The 22,248-nt window shown below is 42.9% G+C and overlaps 1 protein-coding gene across 5 annotated transcripts in view; it reads left to right on the top strand.

Annotated features, from left to right (window-relative positions):
- The window catches only part of LOC147103125 (zinc finger MYM-type protein 4-like), a 180,738-nt gene that overhangs the window by 82,586 nt on the left and 75,904 nt on the right, over window positions 1-22,248 (top strand). For all 5 annotated transcript variants that reach the window (XM_085962449.1, XM_085962447.1, XM_085962448.1 and 2 more), the window contains 3 exons: window positions 3,504-4,469; window positions 16,750-16,817; window positions 21,115-21,282. In XM_085962449.1, the coding sequence (XP_085818575.1) occupies window positions 3,504-4,469; window positions 16,750-16,817; window positions 21,115-21,282 (1,202 nt within the window). The remainder of the gene's footprint in view (window positions 1-3,503; window positions 4,470-16,749; window positions 16,818-21,114; window positions 21,283-22,248) is intronic.

Genomic DNA, 22,248 nt, shown 5'->3' with positions numbered 1-22,248 from the left:
TATTTTATTTTACTGATCTTTCCAAGCTCAATCTTGAGCCAAGTGTAGTAGTTCTGTATCATTCAATACAGTTCAATTTTTTGAACATTTGTACAAATATAAAATGCAAAATTATGATGCATGATGAAAATAAACTGAGATGTACTTTTTTTCTTGCTAAAAGCTAAACAAGATCTAACTCGTGCATTATTTTGCATAATTGTGTGTTGCGTTGATGGTCATATTGAATAGAATTGTTATGTATTTGCTTTAAAAATGAACTCCAAAAGTACTTACTTTTTAAAAAATGGGAATGTACCCTCTGATTTTTTGGTTGGGTGCGTGACCCTTTTAGTGGGCTGTGCAGCCCATTCGTGGGACGGCTGCGTGGGACTTTCAGACCACTGCCTGGCCACGCAGCTTAACGGGAACATTGGTGCCGGTTCATGTCCTACTGTAGTGTCACTCAAATTAAGCTGCAGGATCAGTTCCATAAACACTTTCGGCATTCTATATCCTTGGGCTAAAATTGTTTCTAAATAAATGTTTCATTGCTCTTCCAAATAAATAAATCCAGTCTTCAAATTAATACCATCCTATGCAGAGCTGTGTAGTTGGAACAGAATACTTTAAACTATTAAAGGCCAATCATAATTGTCTCTTTTTAATGAGTTTAAAAGAAAAACTGCATTTCTAAATTGCTTGTAATTGATACATATATATTGGCTATATGGGAATGATTACAAAGCAGTCATCTCATTGAGTGGCTGAGATGATGTCATGAACTATGCAATGAGGCTACAACCTTGAAATAACTCGAGTAATATCATTATGTAACGTGAAGCTCATGATGTGGTTTTATTCTGCTGTTTTTTGTGCTGACGTTGGCTTTCATGGTGGGTGTTGACTGCCAGTGCTCTCCGTGTCAGTGATGCGTGATGACGTCCACGCTGAAGGATCATTGATTTTAATGTAATCACTGCAAGTTACTTTGGATATATGTATAAGTTTAGCCCCATTTCCCGCAGCGACTTAGCATTCTCGTAAAAATGGCATTTATCAATGGCCCTTTCAGTGCCCGACTCACGCTTGTGTGTGTGTTTAAATTAAAGTGTATTCTCTGTGAATTATGGACAAGTGTTTGGGGTTAAACTGTGTGATGGAGGGTACCATAGAAATACTCTTTATATTAAAAAAAAAAAACAATTTGAGAGTTTTACAGATGTACATAAAATAGTGGTAAGAGCGTGCTGATTCTGCCCAAATGCAGCAGGCAGGCTCATGTATTTGGTGACCTGTTATAAATACTGCAAGGCAAGACCTTTTTCTACTTTAGAAGTAAGTGCTTTCAGAGCTTTCTTACACAATACTTTGAACCTTGTTAACCTCAGAGCTTCCAATGTCACAGCAGCCAAAGTTCATGTGAAGGCTCTGCAGATACTTGTACAGTATAATGTAGAAGCAGTTGATGAACTTAAAAAAAAAAAAAACAACAAAAAAAAAAACTTTTTTAATAGCATAATGCCAGATTGAGCATGGGTAGGAACAGAGATGTTTTTGTATCATCCTTGTTGCACATTTTAAACTTATGAAAATAAATATACAGGCTAATGAAACAATAGTTTAAAAAAAAAAATGCCGTATAAGCAAAATCTCTCTCTCATTTTGTAGATGGTGATGGAGGAAAATCTTAGGTAGTAAGTCTTTTATTTTTCTGTCCTCTCCTAAAGGATTGACTCCCTTTGCTGGAATATGATTCCACTGCTGCTGGTCACTAACTGGTACTTCACCCAAGTAGCTATTACTCTTGTGCAATAGTAAGCGTCAACAGGCTATCTGTCAGTAGAGGACATCACGGGCTCAGCTTGATTTTGTCCTCGCTGGACGATCACACGCGTGCACTTGTAGCCAGCCTCTATAGCAATGGGAAGCAGGAATCGTGGCTGATTTTTTTTTCCTTCGCTAACCCAAGGTGCTGCAGCTAACTGTAGCACCTCTGCTGCTGCACTGGCTGTTATCAGTTAACTCAGATGTGGCACCTTCTCACTCCGTATGTCTCTGAGAATGTGACTTTACCTCTGGGTCATCAGGAGAGCCCAACTTGAAGATCTATACTGACGCCTTGCTGTCTTCTGGTAATTTCATCTTTGGAGCAGATGATATTTGCAGAAGCTCTTGATATTTTTTAAATTTAAGTATTCACAAGTTCTAGGGAAATCCATTGGTGCTAATCTGGGGGAGTTTTTTTTATCATTATCTGTTAAAATTGTACTCAAAAAAAATAAATGTGTGTTGGCAGCAGAATGTAAAATCCAGTGCCTTGCAAATAAGCTGTCTTCTACAGAGCAGAATTAAATATAGAACAGTTGAAAGAGGGGAATATTTGCACAGGGAAAATCGATAGCAGGAAGTGGTGACAGGGTACTAATTCAATTAAAAGGTTCAAATGATGCCATAAGCTGAGAGAGCATGGCTGTTCTGGTTTATATTGTCCCCTAAATCCCAAAATTAGATTATAAGGTTGAAATCACTATTGGCATACTAACTTTAGTATGCTAGCTGATCTTCTATTGCTTACTAACAATTAAAAAATATTAAACAATATTGAAAATGATCTATGATCCCCGATTATACACATTTTGTTTGCTTTCCATCAGTTTGTTTTTAAAATTTCTCTTCATAGTTGGCTTGCAATCCGCAGTTTACTTTTGTAGCCTGTGATTCTCCTTTGTAATTCCTTCTATTGCTTTAGACTATGTTTGTGTGCAAAATTGCATTTCTCTTTGTATGTAACAATCTGTGCATGTTTTCAAATTAAGCACTTACCCCTGAACAGTATATATTGTAATTAAAGCAATCATTTTGTCCCAGTTTTTTTTTTAAAGGTAGTGACACCAGTATGGAACTGGAGCAGTGATCAGCACTGGAACATGTGTAGTGGAAGGGCCTGAGTTCAGGCTAGGAGTGGGGCCTATAAGGATAGTGAGAGCAGATTGAGTGGTGTTTATAATCCAGGTGAACAGGTTTGGGGACAGAAGGCAGCCAAGCCTGGATTGGGGCCAGGAGAGAGTGACAAGTTGTGGAGCTTGGGGCTTCTGCGGATTTTAGTGTAATTTTTTTTCCGTCCAGTGTGCCAGGGTTTGGCTGAATATCACAGAAATCACAGAAACCCCACAGTGCAGATAGAGGCCATTTCGGCCCATCAAGCCTGCACCGACACATATCCCACCCGATCCCCGTAACCCCTACACCAACACATATCCCACCCTATCCCCGTAACCCCACATATTTAATCCCCCTAACACTAAGGGTCAATTTATCATAGCCAATCAACCTAACCCGCACATCTTTGGACTGTGGGAGGAAACCGGAGCACCCGGAGGAAACCCACGCAAACACGGGGAGAATGTGCAAACTCCACACAGACAGACAGACCATAAAGTATTGAAGAAGGCATATTTGTACGGTATACATAAGCTTATTAACAATGTATAAATACAACTGTCTTTCTGCTTTTCTCTTAGGTGAGGAGGAGATGGATACTGAGGGTGGTTGGCAACAGGTTCTATCCAGAGAATCTTCTCCTGAGGCACTAGATTTCAGCACAACAAATAGAGCTAAAGCTGAGAGAAGACTTGAACTGTCTGTAACTGTGAATGAAAGCAGCTTTGGCCAGAGAGACTCATTTGGAAGGCAAAGTGATGTTTTTAACAATAAAGAGCAAACTTTGTTACACAGAGGACACCCTCTGTCGGATGAAGATGAAAATGACTATATGAGCTCGAGTGAACTTGTTGCTGTGCCTTTAGGGGAAGATAATGACAATGAAGTTGATTTTGATCCAGTGGACAGTCCACAGGTTCAGGACTCTCAGAGTAACCAGACTGCTCTTAGTAATGATTTGGAAGAAGAAAATGGAGTTGAACAGGGCATGTTTAAAGACGCTGAGGAAAAGAGGAGAAAGCCTGAGGTTGATGAGTTCAAGTGTAGAAAGCAGTCTATTGGAAGCAAACCTGATGAATATGAATCAGATTGTGCTAACAATTTTGAGAAGGACTTCCTATTAAAAAATGATTGTGACAAGAGCTTTGACTGTGAAGATGAGAATCGGCATGTTCACAAAACAACTTTGTCTAATGAAGATAGCTCAACCTTGCATAAAACAGAACTATTTAATATTGCTGAAAATGGAGATGATATTGAGAGAGCAGGAGGTAAGCCTGCTCGAGGTGAAGAGGAAAAGTCTGCCACACTATCACGCAAAGCAATTACCCTAAAAGAATCTGTGGGATTTCCTGTGAAACGGCCAGACAAGAAAGATTTTGTGTCGGAGAGTACGTTGGCAATCAAAGATGGTTTGCCAACCGTGGTCGATTCTCTACCGAGAGTGACTGTGGAGGGACAAGCTGAATCTCCAAGAGCTGAAGCCCTGGCTAAGGGAAAAAATGAAAAGAAACAGAAAGCAACGGAGCATGAAGCTATATCTGCAGGTTAGTTCCAAAAAGAAGAAATGTGTAGTACTAAGCCATACAGGCTCTACTCCTAGTCTGTGCTGAGTTAGCTGGTCTCAGCCAGGAAAAACATATTATTGGCCTTTGTTCCTGTTCTAGGAAAGGGAAGATCAGACATAGTTTCCGCTCCTGTTCATGAGCCAGTGATTCTTGCAAGGGCCAATAATTTCAAAAGCGAAGGGGTGAAAATTGGAATAAGAATAATTCCCATGTTGTAAATACTGTCCAAAATTAAAGGTAAACTCCAGGCTGTAAGGTGTTCTGTAGGTGCTTCAATGCTATATTGGCCTTCATAGCGAGAGGGTTTGAGTACAAGAACAAGGATGTCTTGCTGCAGTTGTACAGGGCCTTGGTGAGACCACACCTTGAGTATTGTGTGCAGTTTTGGTTGCCTTATCTGAGGAAGGATATTCTTGCCATGGAAGGAGTTCAACGAAGATTCACCAGGCTGCTACCTGGGATGGCAGGAATGACGTACAAGGAGAGATTGGGTCGATTGGGCTTGTACTCGCTGGAGTTTAGAAGAATGAGAGGGGATCTCATTGAAACTTATAAAATTCTGGCAGGACTGGACAGACTAGATGCCGGGAGGATGTTCCCGATGGTCGGGGAATCCAGAACCAGGGGTCACAGGATAAGGGGTAGGCCTTTTAGGACAGAAATGAGGAATTTCTTCGCCCAGACAGTGGTGAACCTGTGGAATTCTCTACCACAGAAGGCAGTAGAGGCCAATTCATTAAATATATTCAAGAAGGAGTTGGGTATATTTCTTAAGGCTAAAGGGATCAAGGGGTATGGGGAGAAAGCAGGGACCGGGTACTGAACTTGGATGATCAGCCATGATCGCATTGAATGGTGGAGCAGGTTAGAGAGGCCGAATGGACATTCCTCTGGGCTGGAGAGAAACTTGGAGTGGGAGGGGAGGATCCAGTTGTCGTGGTCTATGTTGTTACCAACGACATAAGATAGGACAAGGAAGGAGGTTCTGCTGAGGGAGTATGAGCAGCTAGGGGCCAAATTAAAAAGCAGAACCACAAGGGTAATAATCTCTGGATTATTACCAGAGCCACGAGCAAATTTGGCTAGGGTAAATAAAATCAGAGAGTTAAATGCGTGGCTCAAAGACTGGTGTGGGAGGAATGGGTTTTGCTTCTTGGGGCACTGGCACCAGTACTGGGACAGGAGAGAGCTGTTCCGTTGGGACGGGCTTCACTTGGCCAGTGCTGGGACTAGAATCCTGGCGAATTGAATAACTTAGGCTGTAGAGAGGGCTTTAAACTAATTAGTGGGGGGGAGGTTTCAAGAGAGCAAAAAATAAAAATGTCAGCGGAGAAGGCAATAGAGCAAGGTAGCAGTGGGGGAATTAAAAACCAGAGCGTGTCAGGAAGGGACAGAATGTATAAAGATAAAGGTAAAGCAGTAGAAGGGGTAAAAGCAGGAATAAATTGTCACAAAACATATTTAAAAGTTCTTTATCTGAATGCACGCAGCATTCGTAACAAAATAAACGAGTTGACGTTACAAATAACTACACATGGGTATGATCTGGTGGCCATTACAGAAACATGGCGGCAAGGTGACCATGACTGGGAACTAAACATCCAGGGGTATTTGACAATTAAGAAGGACAGACAGAAAGGAAAGGGAGGTGGGGTGGCTATGTTAATAAAGGATGGAATCATAAGAACATAAATAGGAGCAGGAGTAGGCCAATCGGCCCCTCGAGCCTGCTCCGCCATTTAATAAGATCATGGCTGATCTGATCCTAACCGCCAATCTACTATCACAGAACCATCTCCTGAATCTAACAGAATTAGACACACAAAATAGGAGCAGGATCAGGCTACACGGCCCCTGGGCCCGCTCCGCTACCCACAGGGCCGTGTCCGATCCGAACCTAGACTCATGTCCAAATTCCTGCCCGCTCCCCGTAACCCTTAATTCCCTTTACTTCTAGGAAACTCTCTATTTATTTCTGTTTTAAATTTATGTAATGATGTAGCTTCTACAGCTTTTTGGGGCAGCATATTCCATGGACCTACCACCCTCACTGCAATAGTGAGAAATGATATTGGGTCACAGGATCAGGATAGTGAAACGGTTTGGGTGGAGATAAGGAATAATAAGGGGAAAAAGTCACTAGTGGGCGTAGTCTATAGGCCTCCTAACAGTTGCAACTCTGTTGGTCGGAGTATAAATCAGGAAATAGTTGGGGCTTGTAATAAGGGAACAGCTATAATCATGGGGGATTTTAACTTTCATATTGACTGGACAAATCAAATTGGGCAGGGCAGCCTTGAGGAAGAGTGCATTAGGGACGGGTTCCTTGAGCAGTATGTTACTGAACCAACCAGGGGGCAGGCACTCTTAGATCTGGTCCTGTGTAATGAGACAGGATTAATAAAAAATGTCCTAGTAAAGGATCCCCTTGGAATGAGTGACCATAACATGGTTGAATTCCAAATTCAGTTGGAGGGTGAGAGTTGGATCTCAAACCAGCATACTAAGCTTAAATAAAGGAGACTATGAAGGTATGAGAGCAGAGTTGACTAAAGTGGACTGGGAAAATAGGTTAAAGTGTAAGACGGTACATGAGCAGTGGTGTACATTCAAGGAAATACTTCACAACTTTCAACAAAAATATATTCCACTGAGGAAAAAGGGGCGTAAAAGAAAAGACAGCCATCCGTGGCTTAGTAAAGTAATAAAGGATAGTATCCGACTGAAAACAAGGGCATATAAAGTAACCAAATCTAGTGGGAGGATAGAAGATTGGGAAGCATTTAAAAGCCAGCAAACAATAACTAAAAGATTAATTAAGAAAGGGAAGATAGATTATGAAAGTAAACTAGCAAAAAATATAAAAACAGATAGCAAGAGTTTCTACAGTTATATAAAAAGAAAAAGGGTGGCTAAAGTGAATGTTGGTCCTTTAGGGGACGAGACTGTGAAATTAGTGGTGGGGAACTTAGAGATGGCAAAAACGCTGAACAAATATTTTGTATCAGTCTTTACAGTAGAGGACATAAAAAATATCCCAACACTGGACAAACGGGGCTATGGGGGGGGAGGAGCTAAACACGATTAAAATCACTAAGGAGGTGGTACTCGGTAAGATAATGGGACTAAAGGCGGATAAATCCCCTGGACCTGATGGCTTACATCCTAGGGTCTTGAGAGAAGTGGCGGTGGGGATTGCGGATGCATTAGTGGTAATTTTCCAGAACTCCCTGGATTCAGGTAAGGTCCCAGCAGATTGGAAAACTGCTAATGTAACGCCCTTATTTAAAAAGGGAAGTAGACAAAAGGCTGGAAACTATAGACCAGTTAGCCTAACATCTGTGGTTAGTAAAATGTTGGAGTCCATTATTAAGGAAGCAGTAACAGGACATTTGGATAAGCATAATTTAATCGGACAGAGTCAGCATGGTTTTATGAAGGGGAAGTCATGTTTGACAAATTTGCTCGAATTCTTTGAGGACGTAACAAACAGGGTGGATAAAGGGGAACCAGTGGATTGTGGTGTATTTGGACTTCCAAAAGGCATTTGACATGGTGCCACACAAAAGATTACTGCACAAGATAAAAAATCACGGGATTGGGGGTAATATACTGGCATGGGTGGAAGATTGGCTATCTAATAGAAAACAGAGAGTTGGGATAAATGGTTCGTTCTCGGGTTGGCAATCTGTGACTAGTGGTGTTCCGCAGGGGTCAGTGCTGGGACCCCAACTCTTTACAATCTATATTAACGATTTGGAGGAAGGGACCGAGTGCAACATATCCAAGTTTGCCGACGATACAAAGATGGGAGGGAAAGCAGTGAGTGAGGAGGACATAAAAAACCTGCAAAAGGACATAGACAGGCTAAGTGAGTGGGCAGAAATTTGGCAGATGGAATATAATGTTGGAAAGTGTGAGGTTATGCACTTTGGCAGAAAAAATCAAAGAGCAAGTTATTATCTAAATGGAGAGAAACTGCAAAGTGCTACAGTACAAAGGAATCTGGGGGTCCTGGTGCATGAAACACAGAAGGTTTGTATGCAGGTACAGCAGGTGATCAGGAAGACCAATGGATTCTTGGCTTTTATTGCAAAAGGGATGGAGTATAAAAGCAGGGAAGTCTTGCTTCAGTTATACGGGGTACTGGTGAGGCCGCACCTGGAATACTACGTACAGTTGTGGTTTCCATATTTAAGAAAAGATATACTTGCACTCGAGGCAGTTCAGAGAAGGTTCACTCGGTTGATTCCGGAGATGAGGGGGTTGACTTATGAGGAAAGGTTGAGTAGGTTGGGCCTCTACTCATTGGAATTCAGAAGAATGAGAGGCGATCTTATCGAAACATATAAGATTGTGAGGGGGCTTGATCGGGTGGATGCGGGGAGGATGTTTCCACTGATAGGTGAGACTAGAACTAGGGAGCATAATCTTAGAATAAGGGGCTGCCCTTTCAAAACTGAGATGAGGAGAAACTTCTTCACTCAGAGGGTAGTAAATCTATGGAATTTGCTACCCCAGAGAGCTGTGGAAGCTGCGACATTAAATAAATTTAAAACGGAGATAGACAGTTTCCTAGCTGATAAGGGAATTAGGGGTTATGGGGAGCGGGCAGGGAAGTGGACGTGAGTCTAGGTTCAGATCAGCCATGATCGTATTGAATGGCGGAGCAGGCTCGAGGGGCCGTATGGCCTACTCCTCCTTATGTTCTATCTTCTATGTTTCTATGCTGTGTAGGGAGAGCACCAGCTGTATGCCTTTTACTTTTAATATCTTGTTGGGTTGCACCATGGAATATGGCGACCCAGCTGCTCTTATCAGTAGCAACGTGGAGGATTGGCGCTTCGTGTTTACTTCACCAAAATTGGCTTACTTAATCTGATAGTGGCCTGGAATTTGCGGCCAGCGGCGAAGCGAGTGCGTTCGCCGCTGCCCACAAAAATCTCGCGATCTCTGTGGCGAAAACTTGATATTTCTCAACGTTAAATTGATTGTAGAATGTTAAATTGATTGTAGAGCTGTCAAAAGGGGATCCCTAGCGTAGTGCAGCAGCGATGTCATCAAGATGTCTAAGCAGCCAATCATATTGAAGAATTCTCACAGACAGCAAACCAGGAAATAAAAAGCACTGATTCAATTCACTTTTTAAATATTTTACAGAGAGCGAAATAAAGATTGTTAAGGTAGAAGCTGAAAATCATAAAGTGAAAAAAAAAAATTCAATTTTTTAAATTAGTTTATAAAGTTAGTTTTTCAGGGTCAGAAAAGTTGCTCAGTCAATATGCATTAAAACCCCAGTTACACCTATTCCAACAAGGCTTAATTTTTATTGGGGTGAGGGGAGGGGGCTGGGGGTGGAGTTCCACAGTATAACCTGTATCGGAGCAGTGAATGACTGACCGCAACTTCAGGATTTCCGTGTTTATCTGTGCATGTGCTAAATCCTGAAGCTAAGGTCATTTTCCGAGGGGTAATGAGGGCGAACGCTAACAGTTCGCCCTCATTACCATTGCAAAATCCGGGCCATTTTATTTGTAGGCCCATATTTTTGTGGTCTTGTAATATTGTTCGTTCCCCAAGCATGGGACCTTTATATCGTGTAACGTAAAAACATTTTATCTCAAGCACAGAGCCCTCTAATACTGTAACTGGTTTCTGGCGCACAATCAATTTGTATCATTAAACTTGTAGAGTGAAAACATCCAATTTGCAACACATTTACTGCTGACTCAGGTGAGAGAGCGACCCACTGAGCCAAAGTGTCAGCCTTGGTACTCTTGCCTTTGAGTCAGAAAGCTGTGGGCTCAAACCCCACTCCAAAGAATTGAGCACATAATCTTGGCTCACACGCCAGTCTAGCACAGAGTGCCTCACTGTCACAGCTGCCGTCTTTTGGATTAGATGTTAAACCAAGGCCATCGGATGGATGTAAAGGATCCCATGTTACTATTCGAAGATCAGGGGAGCTCTCCCGGTGTCCTGGCCAACATCTATCCCTCAACCAACATCACTAAAACAGAGTATCTAGTCATTGATCTCATTGCTGTTTGTGGGACCTTGCTGTGTGTGCATTGGCTGCTGTGCTTCCCTACGTTACAATAGTGACTACACTTCAGAAGTACTTCATGTTCTGTGAAGCACTCGGAGGTCCTGAGGTCATGAAAGACGTTATATAAATTGCAAGAGCTTTTCTTTCATTGTAGAAATTCATTAACAAGTAGATTCCAGATGTTGCTGCGGCTAAATAAATAGGAAGCTACAGATGTTTGTGGAGGAGGCCTTTTTAATGGAAATTGAGTTTTTGTAAAACAAGTTTTTAACCGTGATCAGACAGGAATTTTGTCTGTGTATGATTGCTGTGTACTTTGAAAGCCAAAAGTGACATTGAAGGCCCTTGAGCATTGAATGAGTAATAGTAGCAGCACTCTTCAATATAAAGGACCAAGCCTCCAGTGACTCGGCCACATTTTCATGGGTCCAGCCAACTGCAGTCGGGCTGCCCCTTACAACGAAACAGGAGAATCCAAACTCCCCTTTACAGCAATGGGAATTGTGGATATGCAGCCCTGATTGAAGCGACAGAAGGAAGTAAGATAATTAGAGGAGAGCGTGGTATTGAGGTTTTAGGTCTCTATTTGAGCAATTCTGTCCCAGAACTCCATATGTCCATGTAATTTCAGTCAGCAGCAAAGAGTGAGCTCAGGATGTATCAGAAAGTTGCTGCCAGTGAACTGCCCACAGCAATCGGTGGTTAATCTCAATAGAAAGTATCAACTTTGAGGCTGGGTTTTACTGCGTAGGTGAAATGAATTAGTAGGGAAAGGAATATGTGGGGTACCAAATAGAAATTGAAGCCCTTTTTTAACTTAGTGCATTAGGAAATGGGTTCTGAAAAATGATTAGCCTGCAGGTTTATGAGCCGAGCATTTTCCTTATATTACCAGGAATTTAATGACAAAGTTGGTGCTGGATTATCTTTACTTGCTAACTATATAGTATACTAACATGCTCTGATAGTCAGCTGTCGTGTGTTTTGATTCTGCAATGATATTTTGAGGATTGTGTCCTGGGATGAGAGGGCTGTCCTGCGAGAAGAGATTGAGTAGAATGGGCCTATATTCCCTAGAGTTTATATGAATGAAAGGTGATCTAATTGAAACATATAGGCCTAGAAATTCAGTGGGCTGCACCACCCGTTAGCGCCTTAAGAGGGCGCTAAGTGGGTCGGAAGCCACTGGCCACGCCTCCCGCTAAATTTAGCGGGACGCTAATGGCGGCGCTAGCCGTTAGCGCTGCGCCACTACCGATGCTGTCATCGGTGTGCGCAGCGCCCTGCTACCGCCCGATCGCGATATTTAGTTGCGCCCCCTGCTTTAACGCCGGACGCTATTTGCGACCGGTTCAGGGGGGGCCTACCTGCGGCGGTAGAGGCGCTAATTAAAGGAGAGGTGCGGGGTGGCCATTTTTTTTTGCTGGCCGCCTGCCAGCACACCTCTGTGCTGCTGTCCCCGGCCTCCTGAGCGCGCGCCCCCCCCCCGCGCGCGGAGTGCCGACTGCGTTCCAAGAACTCGGTGCCGAGCTCTTTTGCCGGCACTCGCGATCCTCGATCGCGCTGCACAAGGCCCCTCCCCTTTAAGAAGGGGAGGAAGGCCTGCAGTACCGCAGCGCGCCATGCCGCAGCGTGTGGCGCTGTGGCACGTTGCACAGCGATCTTCAGTTGCAGCGCCCCAAGAGGGATGCGGGCCGCCTCCAGTAGCGCCACGCTTCCCTCTGGGACGCGCAAAGTGAATTTCCGGCGGGCGGCCACGACTACTTCCGGGGCGCTACTTTTAGCGCCCTGGCGAGGCTGGCGCCCCAAACGGGGCGCTACTGAATTTCTAGGCCATAAAATTCTTAGAGGGCTTTGACAGTGTAGATGCAGAGAGGCTGTTTCCCCTGGCTGGAGAATCTAGAACTTGGGGTCATAGTCTCAGGATAAGGGGCCGGCTATTTAGGACTGAGATGAGAAATTTCTTCACTCGGAGGGTTGTGAATTTTTGGAATTCTCTACCCCAGAGGGCTGTGGATGCTGAATCGTTGAGTATATTCAAGACTGAGATCGATAGATCCTTGGACACTAAGGGAATCGAGGGAGATGGAGATAGGGCGGGAAAGTGGAGTGATGGTAGAAGTTCAGCCATAATCTTATTGAATGGTGGAGCAGGCTCCAGGATCGATGTGGCCTGCTCCTAGTTCTTATGTTCTTAGGAAGAGGGAAGATGGAGTACTGAGATTTTATGCTGTCTTGATCATAACTGTTTGGCAGGCACTTCTGTTCAATCAGTGTTGGTCTGTGTTGCTGGTTTTCGATTGGTGAGATTGCTTTAAAATAGGTGGATAGCACCCCAATGTTCACATAGCGTATTTCAGAAATGGGTTAATTTACTTTGAAGCTACAGGAGGATGACGATGATGAAAAAAAGTTGGTGCTCCAACTTACTGTTTGTGGCCTTTCCCACATATAGTTTTCTCAATCTTGGCTGTGTTATTGGGTGCAGAGGCAAGGCAGAAGTCTGGTAGCTAGTTTCCTAGCTGCCCTTTATTTAAGGAATGTTTTGTGGCTCAAAAATATCAAAAGGAATGGAGGAAAAATATAGGAAATGTTCCAAATTAGCAAAAATAACTATTAAATCTATTAAGGAGTTTTTTTAATATTGTAATTAATGAGGTGTTATTGATGTCTGCTCCTGGTGTGTGTGTTTTTTACACAGCCAGTGGTGACCCCCAGGGTAAACCTGCTTAATTCACGAAGACCAGTTGTCAGAAAATCCTGATATAATTTGGGTCTTCCTGGCCACTGCCTTGGGCGTGTTGGCAACTTTATTCCGGCTGATTTACCCCGACAGCAGAATCATAGCTCTATTGTTTGTGGGTTTACAGCATTTGGAGATGTGGTGATGAGGTCTCGGAGTACCACTAACTCTGCACACTCCACACCCAGGACTTTGCCACACCCCAGTAGAGGCTGGCCCACCCCAGGCACTGGGTTTGCCAGCTGACAGCAAATTGACCGCATTGCATTTCTGCTTAAACGCGCACTGTGCTCCGTCACCCCTCCAGGTCTCGCCTCACTCGACTGCCCTGTTTCTAGCCCTGTGCTCAGTCCCCCTCGTGATTGCTCTGCTCCATTCTCCACTTAACTGTTCTGCTGCACGGCCTGTGCCCTAGACTATCCGTGAGCAGCGCCGCAGGAAACGCACAACTTAGCTTACACAAGTATATTAGTTGAACTGTGTTCAACAGGTAGCTGGTGCTTTAGTTGCCACATTGACAAAAAGGTGATCTAATTTATGTTGCTAAACTTGAGATCCCTTCATTTTCCAGTCACCAGTAGCCATTTCTTTTTTTTAAAAAAGAGCAGCAGTGGTGAGCCTTACCTTCACATACTATAAACAATTTGCTGTAACTTTTTACATAATTGACAGAATAATTGAAAATGTAAAATCTACTGAATGATGGGCTGCATAATTGCTTACTTGGATGATATGAGCACGTTATTTTCTGTGTTTAATCGATCCAAAGTAGATCATTATATTTATGCCCAATTTGTTGCTCTATTTCCAATGTTAATTTGAAGTTCCGTATATATAAACTAAAATAAATTGGATGGTACACCATATAGTACATGATGGAGTCGTTTTAGAGGTTCATATTTGTGATTCTCTGCAGTCAGTCTTAAGACATCTTTATGCTGGTACTGTTTTAGTTTGGATTTTGGGAGACTGGAGTCTGTAAGCTGGCTCCTGGAGTTTACATGACTGTTCGCCTCCCTTATCCTGGTAGCAAAATTGTAGACCGATTTATTTTCTTCTTGGCATTAAGTGATAGGACAGGGAAGCTGAGTACAGTGTGTAAAGTCTGGAAGCCATCTCGGAGGCTCCAGTCTCTCAGAATCTGCACAAAAACAGCAGCAGTCTGGGAGGTGTCGGGTGGAGGTTAGATATTTTTCCACAGATAAGGAAGGAAGATTGGAGGCAGTTAACCTCGGACTGTTCTCGTGTGCTTCCTAGTATCTGGTTACAGATATTGTCAAAAACCTTGAAGCAGATTGCTTATCTGCTGTTTAGCTTGGAGAACATGCGCTAAAGAGAGGGAATCTAAAATAACTGACCAGGCATAACTGTAAAATCAACGTACCATTATAGAAATGACTGGTAAACTAAGCAATATTTGGAAATGCCTCCATGATGTTAAACCATGGGAACTAACCAACCCTTCTGGTGAGAGCTCTACTGGTTGGGCTCTGTTTGTTTTGTTGCTATTAAAACTTTTAATGCTATGATAGACTTTGCTCACCAATCGATGTTTCAATTAGTGTTTCAAAAGTGTGTCAGTTTCACGTGCTAATTTTCTGAGTCGGGTTCTTTTAGAACACACTTGAACTTGCAGTTTCTCACGATATACCTCAGTAGCTGGGTATTTACTCCTTAAAACAATTCTCAACTTCAGGCATGCATTGACCACGCAGTGCGTCTGTGATTTACTCCCAGATCCTGCAGGGCAAAAAATATGGCTGCCAACTTGCTTGCTCGTTCCCCCTTTCTGTGGGCAGCAGCCACCCCCATGCAATGGGTTCCCCCTCCGGTTACCTTGGCAATCTGTGGGAACCAACCTGGGGAAAATCTGAAATGTAAATAAAAAGAAAATGTGCTACACAGTGATCTGTGTGTTCATGCATGCAGTGATTTATAAAAAAAAAAGGAACTTCAGGCTTCTTCACTTGAACCTTATCCTAATGCATACCAGATGGGTGGGAGAGAATTGGTAGAGGGAGCTGCAAATGTGCAGGATCTGGCGATTTGGTGAAGAATACTCCCCAAGTACTAACCTCTTTCCTATATTCCTGGCTGCTGTGTAAATAAGAGCATTTAGTTTTAGTTTAGATGGCACCCCATCCACCACGTTAAACATTCACTCTTTCCACCATTGGCGCACCATGTCCGCAGTGTGTACCATATACAAGATGCGCTGCAGCAACTCGTCAAGGCTTCTTCGACAGCACCTCCTAAACCCGCAACCTCTACCATCTAGAAGGTCAAGGACAGCAGGCGCATGGGAACACCACCACCTCCAAGTTCCCCTCCAAGTCACACACCACCCTGACTTGGAAATACATCGCCATTCCTTCATCATCGCTGGGTCAAAATCTTGGAACTCCTTCCCTAACAGCACTGTGGGAGCACCTTCACCACACGGACTGCAGCGGTTCAAGAAGGCGGCTCACCACCACCTTCTCCAGGTCAATTGGGGATGGACAATAAATGCTGGCCTTGCCAGTGACGCCCACATCCCATGAATGAATAAAAAAGGTTTTGAGCCGGTGTGTCCAAGGTTATCCATGGACAGCTTAGGTGCCTACAATGGGTTTCATGGGCCATATATAAAGTTTAAATCAATGTTCCCATTAATTTTAATATACCTCAATCTGTGGCTGCTAATAGACTTCGGTGCTCTGATTCAAGGTTTTTCCAACAATGGGGAACTTACACTGATCTATATTGAGTGGTTTCTCCACAGTGTGTGTGGGTGCGTACTCATTGAATTGTTACCACTACTAGATGTGTTTTCACTTGTGGCTGAACACAAGAAAATGTATCGGAAAATAATCAAGGACATACAGGAAAACATTTCCTTCAAACAAGAGCTGGACCTGTTTCTGGCTAGGGCGGAGATTACCTCCTACAGAAGGTGGGTATTGCAGGGAATTCGGGGCCAGAGTAGTGATCTGGACTAGTTTGATCGCCAAGATGAGTTGGACAGGAATTTTCCAAATTTTATCCCCCAAATTGGCCTGGGATTTTTAATTATTTTGCCTCTCCCAGGAGATCAGATGGTTTCGGGTGGGATGAAAAGTATATATTGATACACAAAGCATCACAATTGTGTGGGACAGGCTCGATGGCTCGGAGGGTCTTTGCCTGTCAGTCATTGTTCTTATGTTTGTATTTAGTATAGAGGGAGTTGTGCAGATGGCATCGAACAATTTTACAAATACTTGGAATCTGCTAAGAATGGAGCTTAAGGGGAAATGATTGTACAGCTCAGCCAAAATGGCGACTAAACAGCAGCAGATATTTTGCTGGGGGGCGGCGGGGGTAGATACAAGCCTGAAATTTATCAGTAATTGAAATCTTGATTGCTTTTAGTTTCTAGTGTGGTGTTATATAAGTGCAAATTCTTGTTGTAAATAACTTCTTGAAATCATTTTCACAATTCCTAGATGAAGTACAAGACATTGATGGTATCGAACCAGAACCAACCATAACAGCAGTAACAGCACCTCCTTTGGTAAGAAACAATATTCTTGTCAATTTTCTGAGCATTTAACCACGATTGACCTAACACACATTTGTTTTTGTATTGAAAGCCAAGGTCCCCCACACTGTGTAATTTAACATGCTTTTTCCCCCATTGGTTGTGCTGACCACAAATCTGTTGTATTAATCAATTTGTGCTGGGGAAAAAGGAGCAGTGCTTTAGGGAAAGAAGGAAGAATGCCTAAAAATTAAATTCAAATGTTGTGGGATTGCCTGCTCTTGGTGCTACTCACCAGCACTTTAAACAGTCGAGCAGCCCCAAGAGTAGACAGTCCCGTTGTATTTTAATTTAATTTTTAGGTATACTTTTAATATTCCTCCACTGGACTTTAATGAAAGGAAGTTGATCTTTTTCGTGGGAAAGTATTTTGGATGGTGTATCGTTTGAGCAGCACAGCGGCTGTACTGATCTCTGATGCGCTGCGCAAGCTGCCAGTATGACGTGCAGAATGCCGTCCCATGGAACAGATCAGCTTCATTTCACTGAAGTCCATCAAAAGAATGCCTAAACATTCAATTCAGATTTAACTGGACTCTCTGCTCTGCTTGACTGCTCTATCAGATATAATGATCATTTGGTTATTGAGATCATTGTAACCAAATGCCACTGTAATCAGTTTTTAATTGTAATCTTCACCAGTGCAGTGAGCCTACTGAATCCATTTTAAACTTAGATAATGTGCTGAAATGACATGTTTGTGGTGCCTGCATAGGAATGGAAGTAATGATTCCATACTGGCAGATATAAATGGATAGTGAGCTTTTTTGCTTCTGGACACCTAAATTTAACTATATAGAACTTTAAAACAGACTCAAATTGAGATTTAAAAAAAAGCCTCCCTGGTTCCATCATTATTAAGAACATAACATAAGAAATAGGAGCAGGAGCAGGCCATTTGGCCCTTCGAGCCTGCTCCACCATTCAGTAAGATCATGGCTAATCTTCTACCTCATCTCCACTTTCCTGCACTATCCCCATATCCCTTGATTCTCTTAATATTCAAAAATCTATCGATCTCTGTCTTGAATATACTCAACGACTGAGCCTCCACAGCCCTCTGGGGTAGAGAATTCCAAAGATTCACCACCCTGTGAGTGAAGACATTTCTCATCATCTCAGTCCTAAATGGCCAACCCCTTATTATGAGACTGTGACCCCTGGTTCTAGACTCCCCAGCCAGGGGAAACATCCTCCCTGCATCTACCCTGTAAAGTCCTGTAAGAACTTTGTATGTTTCAATGAGATCACCTCTCATTCTTCTAAACTCTAGCGAATATAGGCCTAGTCTACTCAATCTCTCCTCATAGGACAATCCCCCCATCCCAGGAACCAGTCTGGTGAACCTTCGTTGCATTCCCTCTATGGCAAGTATATCCTTAGGTAAGGAGACCAAAACTGTACAAAGTACTCCAGGTGTGGTCTTACCAGGGCCCTATATAATTGCAGTAAGATGTCTTTACTCTTATATTCAAATTCTCTTGTAATAAAGGCCAACATACTATTTGCTTTCTAATTGCTTGCTGTACCTGCATGTTAACTTTCAGTGATTCGTGTACAAGGACACCCAGGTCCCTCTGAACACCAACATTTCCCAATCTCTCACCATTTAAAAAATACTCTGCTTTTCTATTTTTCCTACCAAAGTGGATAACTACACATTTCTCCATTATATTTCATTTGCCATATTCTTGCCCGCTCACTTAGCCTGTCTATATCCCCTTGAAGCCTCTTTACATCCTCCTCACAACTTACATTCCCACCCAGCTTTGTATCATCAGCAAACTTGGATATATTGCATTTGGTCCCTTCATCCAAATCATAGATGTAGATTGTGAATAGCTGAGGCCCAAGCACTGATCCTTGCGGTACTCCACTAGTTACAGCCTGCCAATCCGAAAATGACCCGTTCATTCAAACCCTGCTTTCTGTCCGTTAACCAATCCCATGAGCCCTAATTTTGTTTAATAACCTCTTGTGTGGCACCTTTTCGAATGCCTTCTGAAAATCCAAATACACCACATCCACTGGTTCCTCCTTATCTATTCTTCTAGTTACAACCTCAAAAAACTCTTAACAGATTAGTCAAACACGATTTCCCTTTCATAAATCCGTGTTGACTCTGCCCAATGTTTTCTGCCCCTTGCTGTTGTTTAGCTGCACCCAAACTGATTCTTCTTCTTGATTTTCGCAGCTAAGATCCTTTCTCTCTCCTGTCTTTATCCCATTCTTTATTATCAGGGCTACCCCTCCTCCTTTTCCATTTTGCCTATCTCTTCTAAAAGTTAAGTATCCTGGAATATTTAGTTCCCAACCTTGGCCACATTACAACCATGTCTCCGTAATGGCTATTAGATCAAACCTATTCATTTCTTTCTGCGCTATCAATTCACCTGTTTTGTGAATGCTTTGCGCATTCAGATATAGTGCCTTTAGCTTTGACTTATTTCAATTTTTCCCTGATGTCACCTTAGTCACTGATGCCCTATTACCTTTGTTACCCTCTCTGTCCCTTCCTGACCTACTCTGCTTATTTTTACCCAAAACTCTACTCTGCTCTAGAGCCTTGACATTTCTCTCGCTGCTTTTAAATTTACTCTTTCCTGAATCCTCCCGCACCCCCCCCCACACGCGCACACTTCATTAGTTTGAAGCCCTGTCTACTGCCCTAGTTATTCGATTCACCAGGACACCGGTCCTAGCCTCGTTTAAGTGGAGCCCGTCCCAACAGAACAGCTCCTTCTTTCCCCAGTACTGGTGCCAGTGCCCCATGAACTGAAACCCCTTCCTCCCACACCACTCTTTGAGCCATGCATTTAAACCTCTAATCTGTTTGTCCCTATGCCAGTTTGCACATGGCTCAGGTAACAATCCAGAGATTATTACCATTGAGGCTCTGCTTTTTAATTTGGATTCTCGCTCCTCCGCAGAACCTCATTCCTAGTTCTACCTATGTCATTGGTTCCTACGTGGACCATGACAGCTGGACCCTCCCCCTCCAAGTTCTTGTCCAGCCACGAGGAGATGTCTTTAACCCTGACAGGCAACACAACCTTCGAAACTCCCGGTCACAGCTGCAGAGAACAGTATCTACCCCCCTGACTATAGTGTCCCCTACCACAACTACATTCCCTTTCACTTCCCCCCACCCCGCCCATTTGAATGGTCTCCTGCACCATGGTGCCACGGTCAGCTTGCTCATCCATCCTGCAGGCTTTTCCCTCATCCACACAGGCAGCAAGAACCTCATACCTGTTGGACAAGGGCAAAGGCTGAGGCTCCTCCAGCACTGCATGTGGGGTCCCCTTACCTGCCTGAGTTGCAGTCACACCCTCTTCTCCCTGACCACTAACCAGACCTGTACCACTACCTAACCTAAGGGGTGTGACTGCCTCCTGGATCAAAGTATCCAGGTAACTCTCCCCATCCCTGATGCCCCGCAGTGTCTGCACCTCAGACTCCAGCTCAACAACTCTGAGCTGAAGTTTCTTAAGATGCAGGCACTTACTGCAAACGTGGTTGTCCAGGATTACAATGATCTCCACAAACTCCCACATGCTGCAGTTGTGGCACACCACCTGCACTGACAGCCCTATATTACCTTGTTTTATTTAATTAAATTTGTAATTCGTTAACTTAGTTTACAGTGTAGTTTCTTGACTACTTACTTGATCTAGATTAAGTTAAGGGTACTGAAATTAAATATCTACCTGTAATACGAAGCACTACAAGTAGTGTCGGCAAAAAGCAACAACACCTTCCCCCTCTTCTCCTAAAACCCACTCTTTCTAAATTCCCAAATAAAACACTGTTCAAGTCCACTCCGTTTAATCCCACTCTCTGCAGACATTTTACTATTGATTTATGAAACATATTATGGGAATGTAATGTTCCATTGATTTATTATAGTTTTAGGTATATTATTTACAATCCTCACAAAGGAGGATTTTTGTCTACTGTTTTGGTAATTTACCTGATAATTTTTTGAGATGTAGGCATGAGCTGGTCAGCAGCAGGAAGATTTCTACCTGATTGAGTCTGGTCCTGGCACTTTCTGCTTCATAGACTGCTCCAGCCAGCACTCATAGCTGAAAAACATGAAAAAAGTTGGCCAAACTAGGTAAACAAGTTTAAATGACTACCAGAGTACCTCGACTCACAATTTTCAGGCTGTGAATCAAGTGATTGAGTTAGGGCTAGCTGGTGAGTTAACGTTTATAAATGTTTTATTAAACAATATTCAAAAGTTTTTTTTCTCATCTTATTTTAGGAAAAGAGCTCAAATTCACAGAGACACACTGAAGCTCCTAAAAACACTTCCACCTCCAGTTTTATGCTAGGTATGAAAATAAAAGACGAACCTTTGGATGAAGGATATGAGAAAGCCTTGGCACCACAAGCAGGTGTAAGAATTAAGGATGAGCCAGATTCTTTACAGGTAAAGTTAAATTTGGTTTCATCGTGCAAAATACGGCAAGTAACAAACTTCAACAAATGAAATGAGAAATGAACAATGAGAATATAATGTGATAAGGTGTTATATAAATGCAAGTCCTGCTTTCCTATTGTTATGCAAGTTCAATGTCTTGGGACTACTAAATGCACTACAAATCTCTGGTATTCTATGCATTAATGTACTTTAGTTGCATTAGCTTTTAACACAAACAGTCACCTTCACATTGGTGGGAAAGTGCTTTACTTTTGAAGGTAATGACAGGGTTGAACAGAGCAATTTTTGAAGCACCAAATATATTATTGCTTTAGCCATAAAGAAAGCAACTTCTCTAGTGGGGATGCAGGAGAACCATAGGTGTTATTTTAAAACATAAATGTGTTTACTACCCCAGTTTTCTCTCATAGCAGTAAGCCACCCAACTGACCATTCTTCATGCACAATCTCAGATAACCAGCGTTAATAGGGTATTCAGTTATGGAAGGCTTGTTAGTCAAACTGAGGTCTTCACTTGAAGTCACTTTGTAGCAGAGCTTACTGGACAGTGATTGGGAATTCTGGCTTTCTTTTCAAACCCATCCCCTTCCGCAACCTGTGGACACAGGCTATTTATAGTGCTACGTTGCTGCTCACATTTAGATCAGGGGAAGACTCGGGTTTGAACCTGGGAGCTTGTTGGTTTCGGTACCACATCGTATTGTGGCTTTTTCCTTTTTTTTTCCCAATTGTATTCCCATCTCTCCTGAAGACACTGCTACCTGCTGGGGCATTGTTTAATGGGCGCCAGACACCCTCCAGTCCCTTTGTTGTTACCACCTACATTGCTATTCTTCATTTGTGAGCCTAGGCAGTAAGTGGGGTATTCAATTATGGGAGTCACCACAGCTGAGCTCAGTTTTCAGCTGATATCTATACACTGGCACTTTTCAGCATCAGAATCAGGTGCATGAG

Source organism: Somniosus microcephalus, chromosome 20 (genome assembly GCF_052327205.1).
Source record: "Somniosus microcephalus isolate GS21.2 chromosome 20, FLI_Smic_1.0, whole genome shotgun sequence".
NCBI lineage: Eukaryota > Metazoa > Chordata > Chondrichthyes > Squaliformes > Somniosidae > Somniosus > Somniosus microcephalus.
Note: the sequence above shows the minus strand (reverse complement) of the source record. Positions and strands in the feature narration are given on the sequence as shown.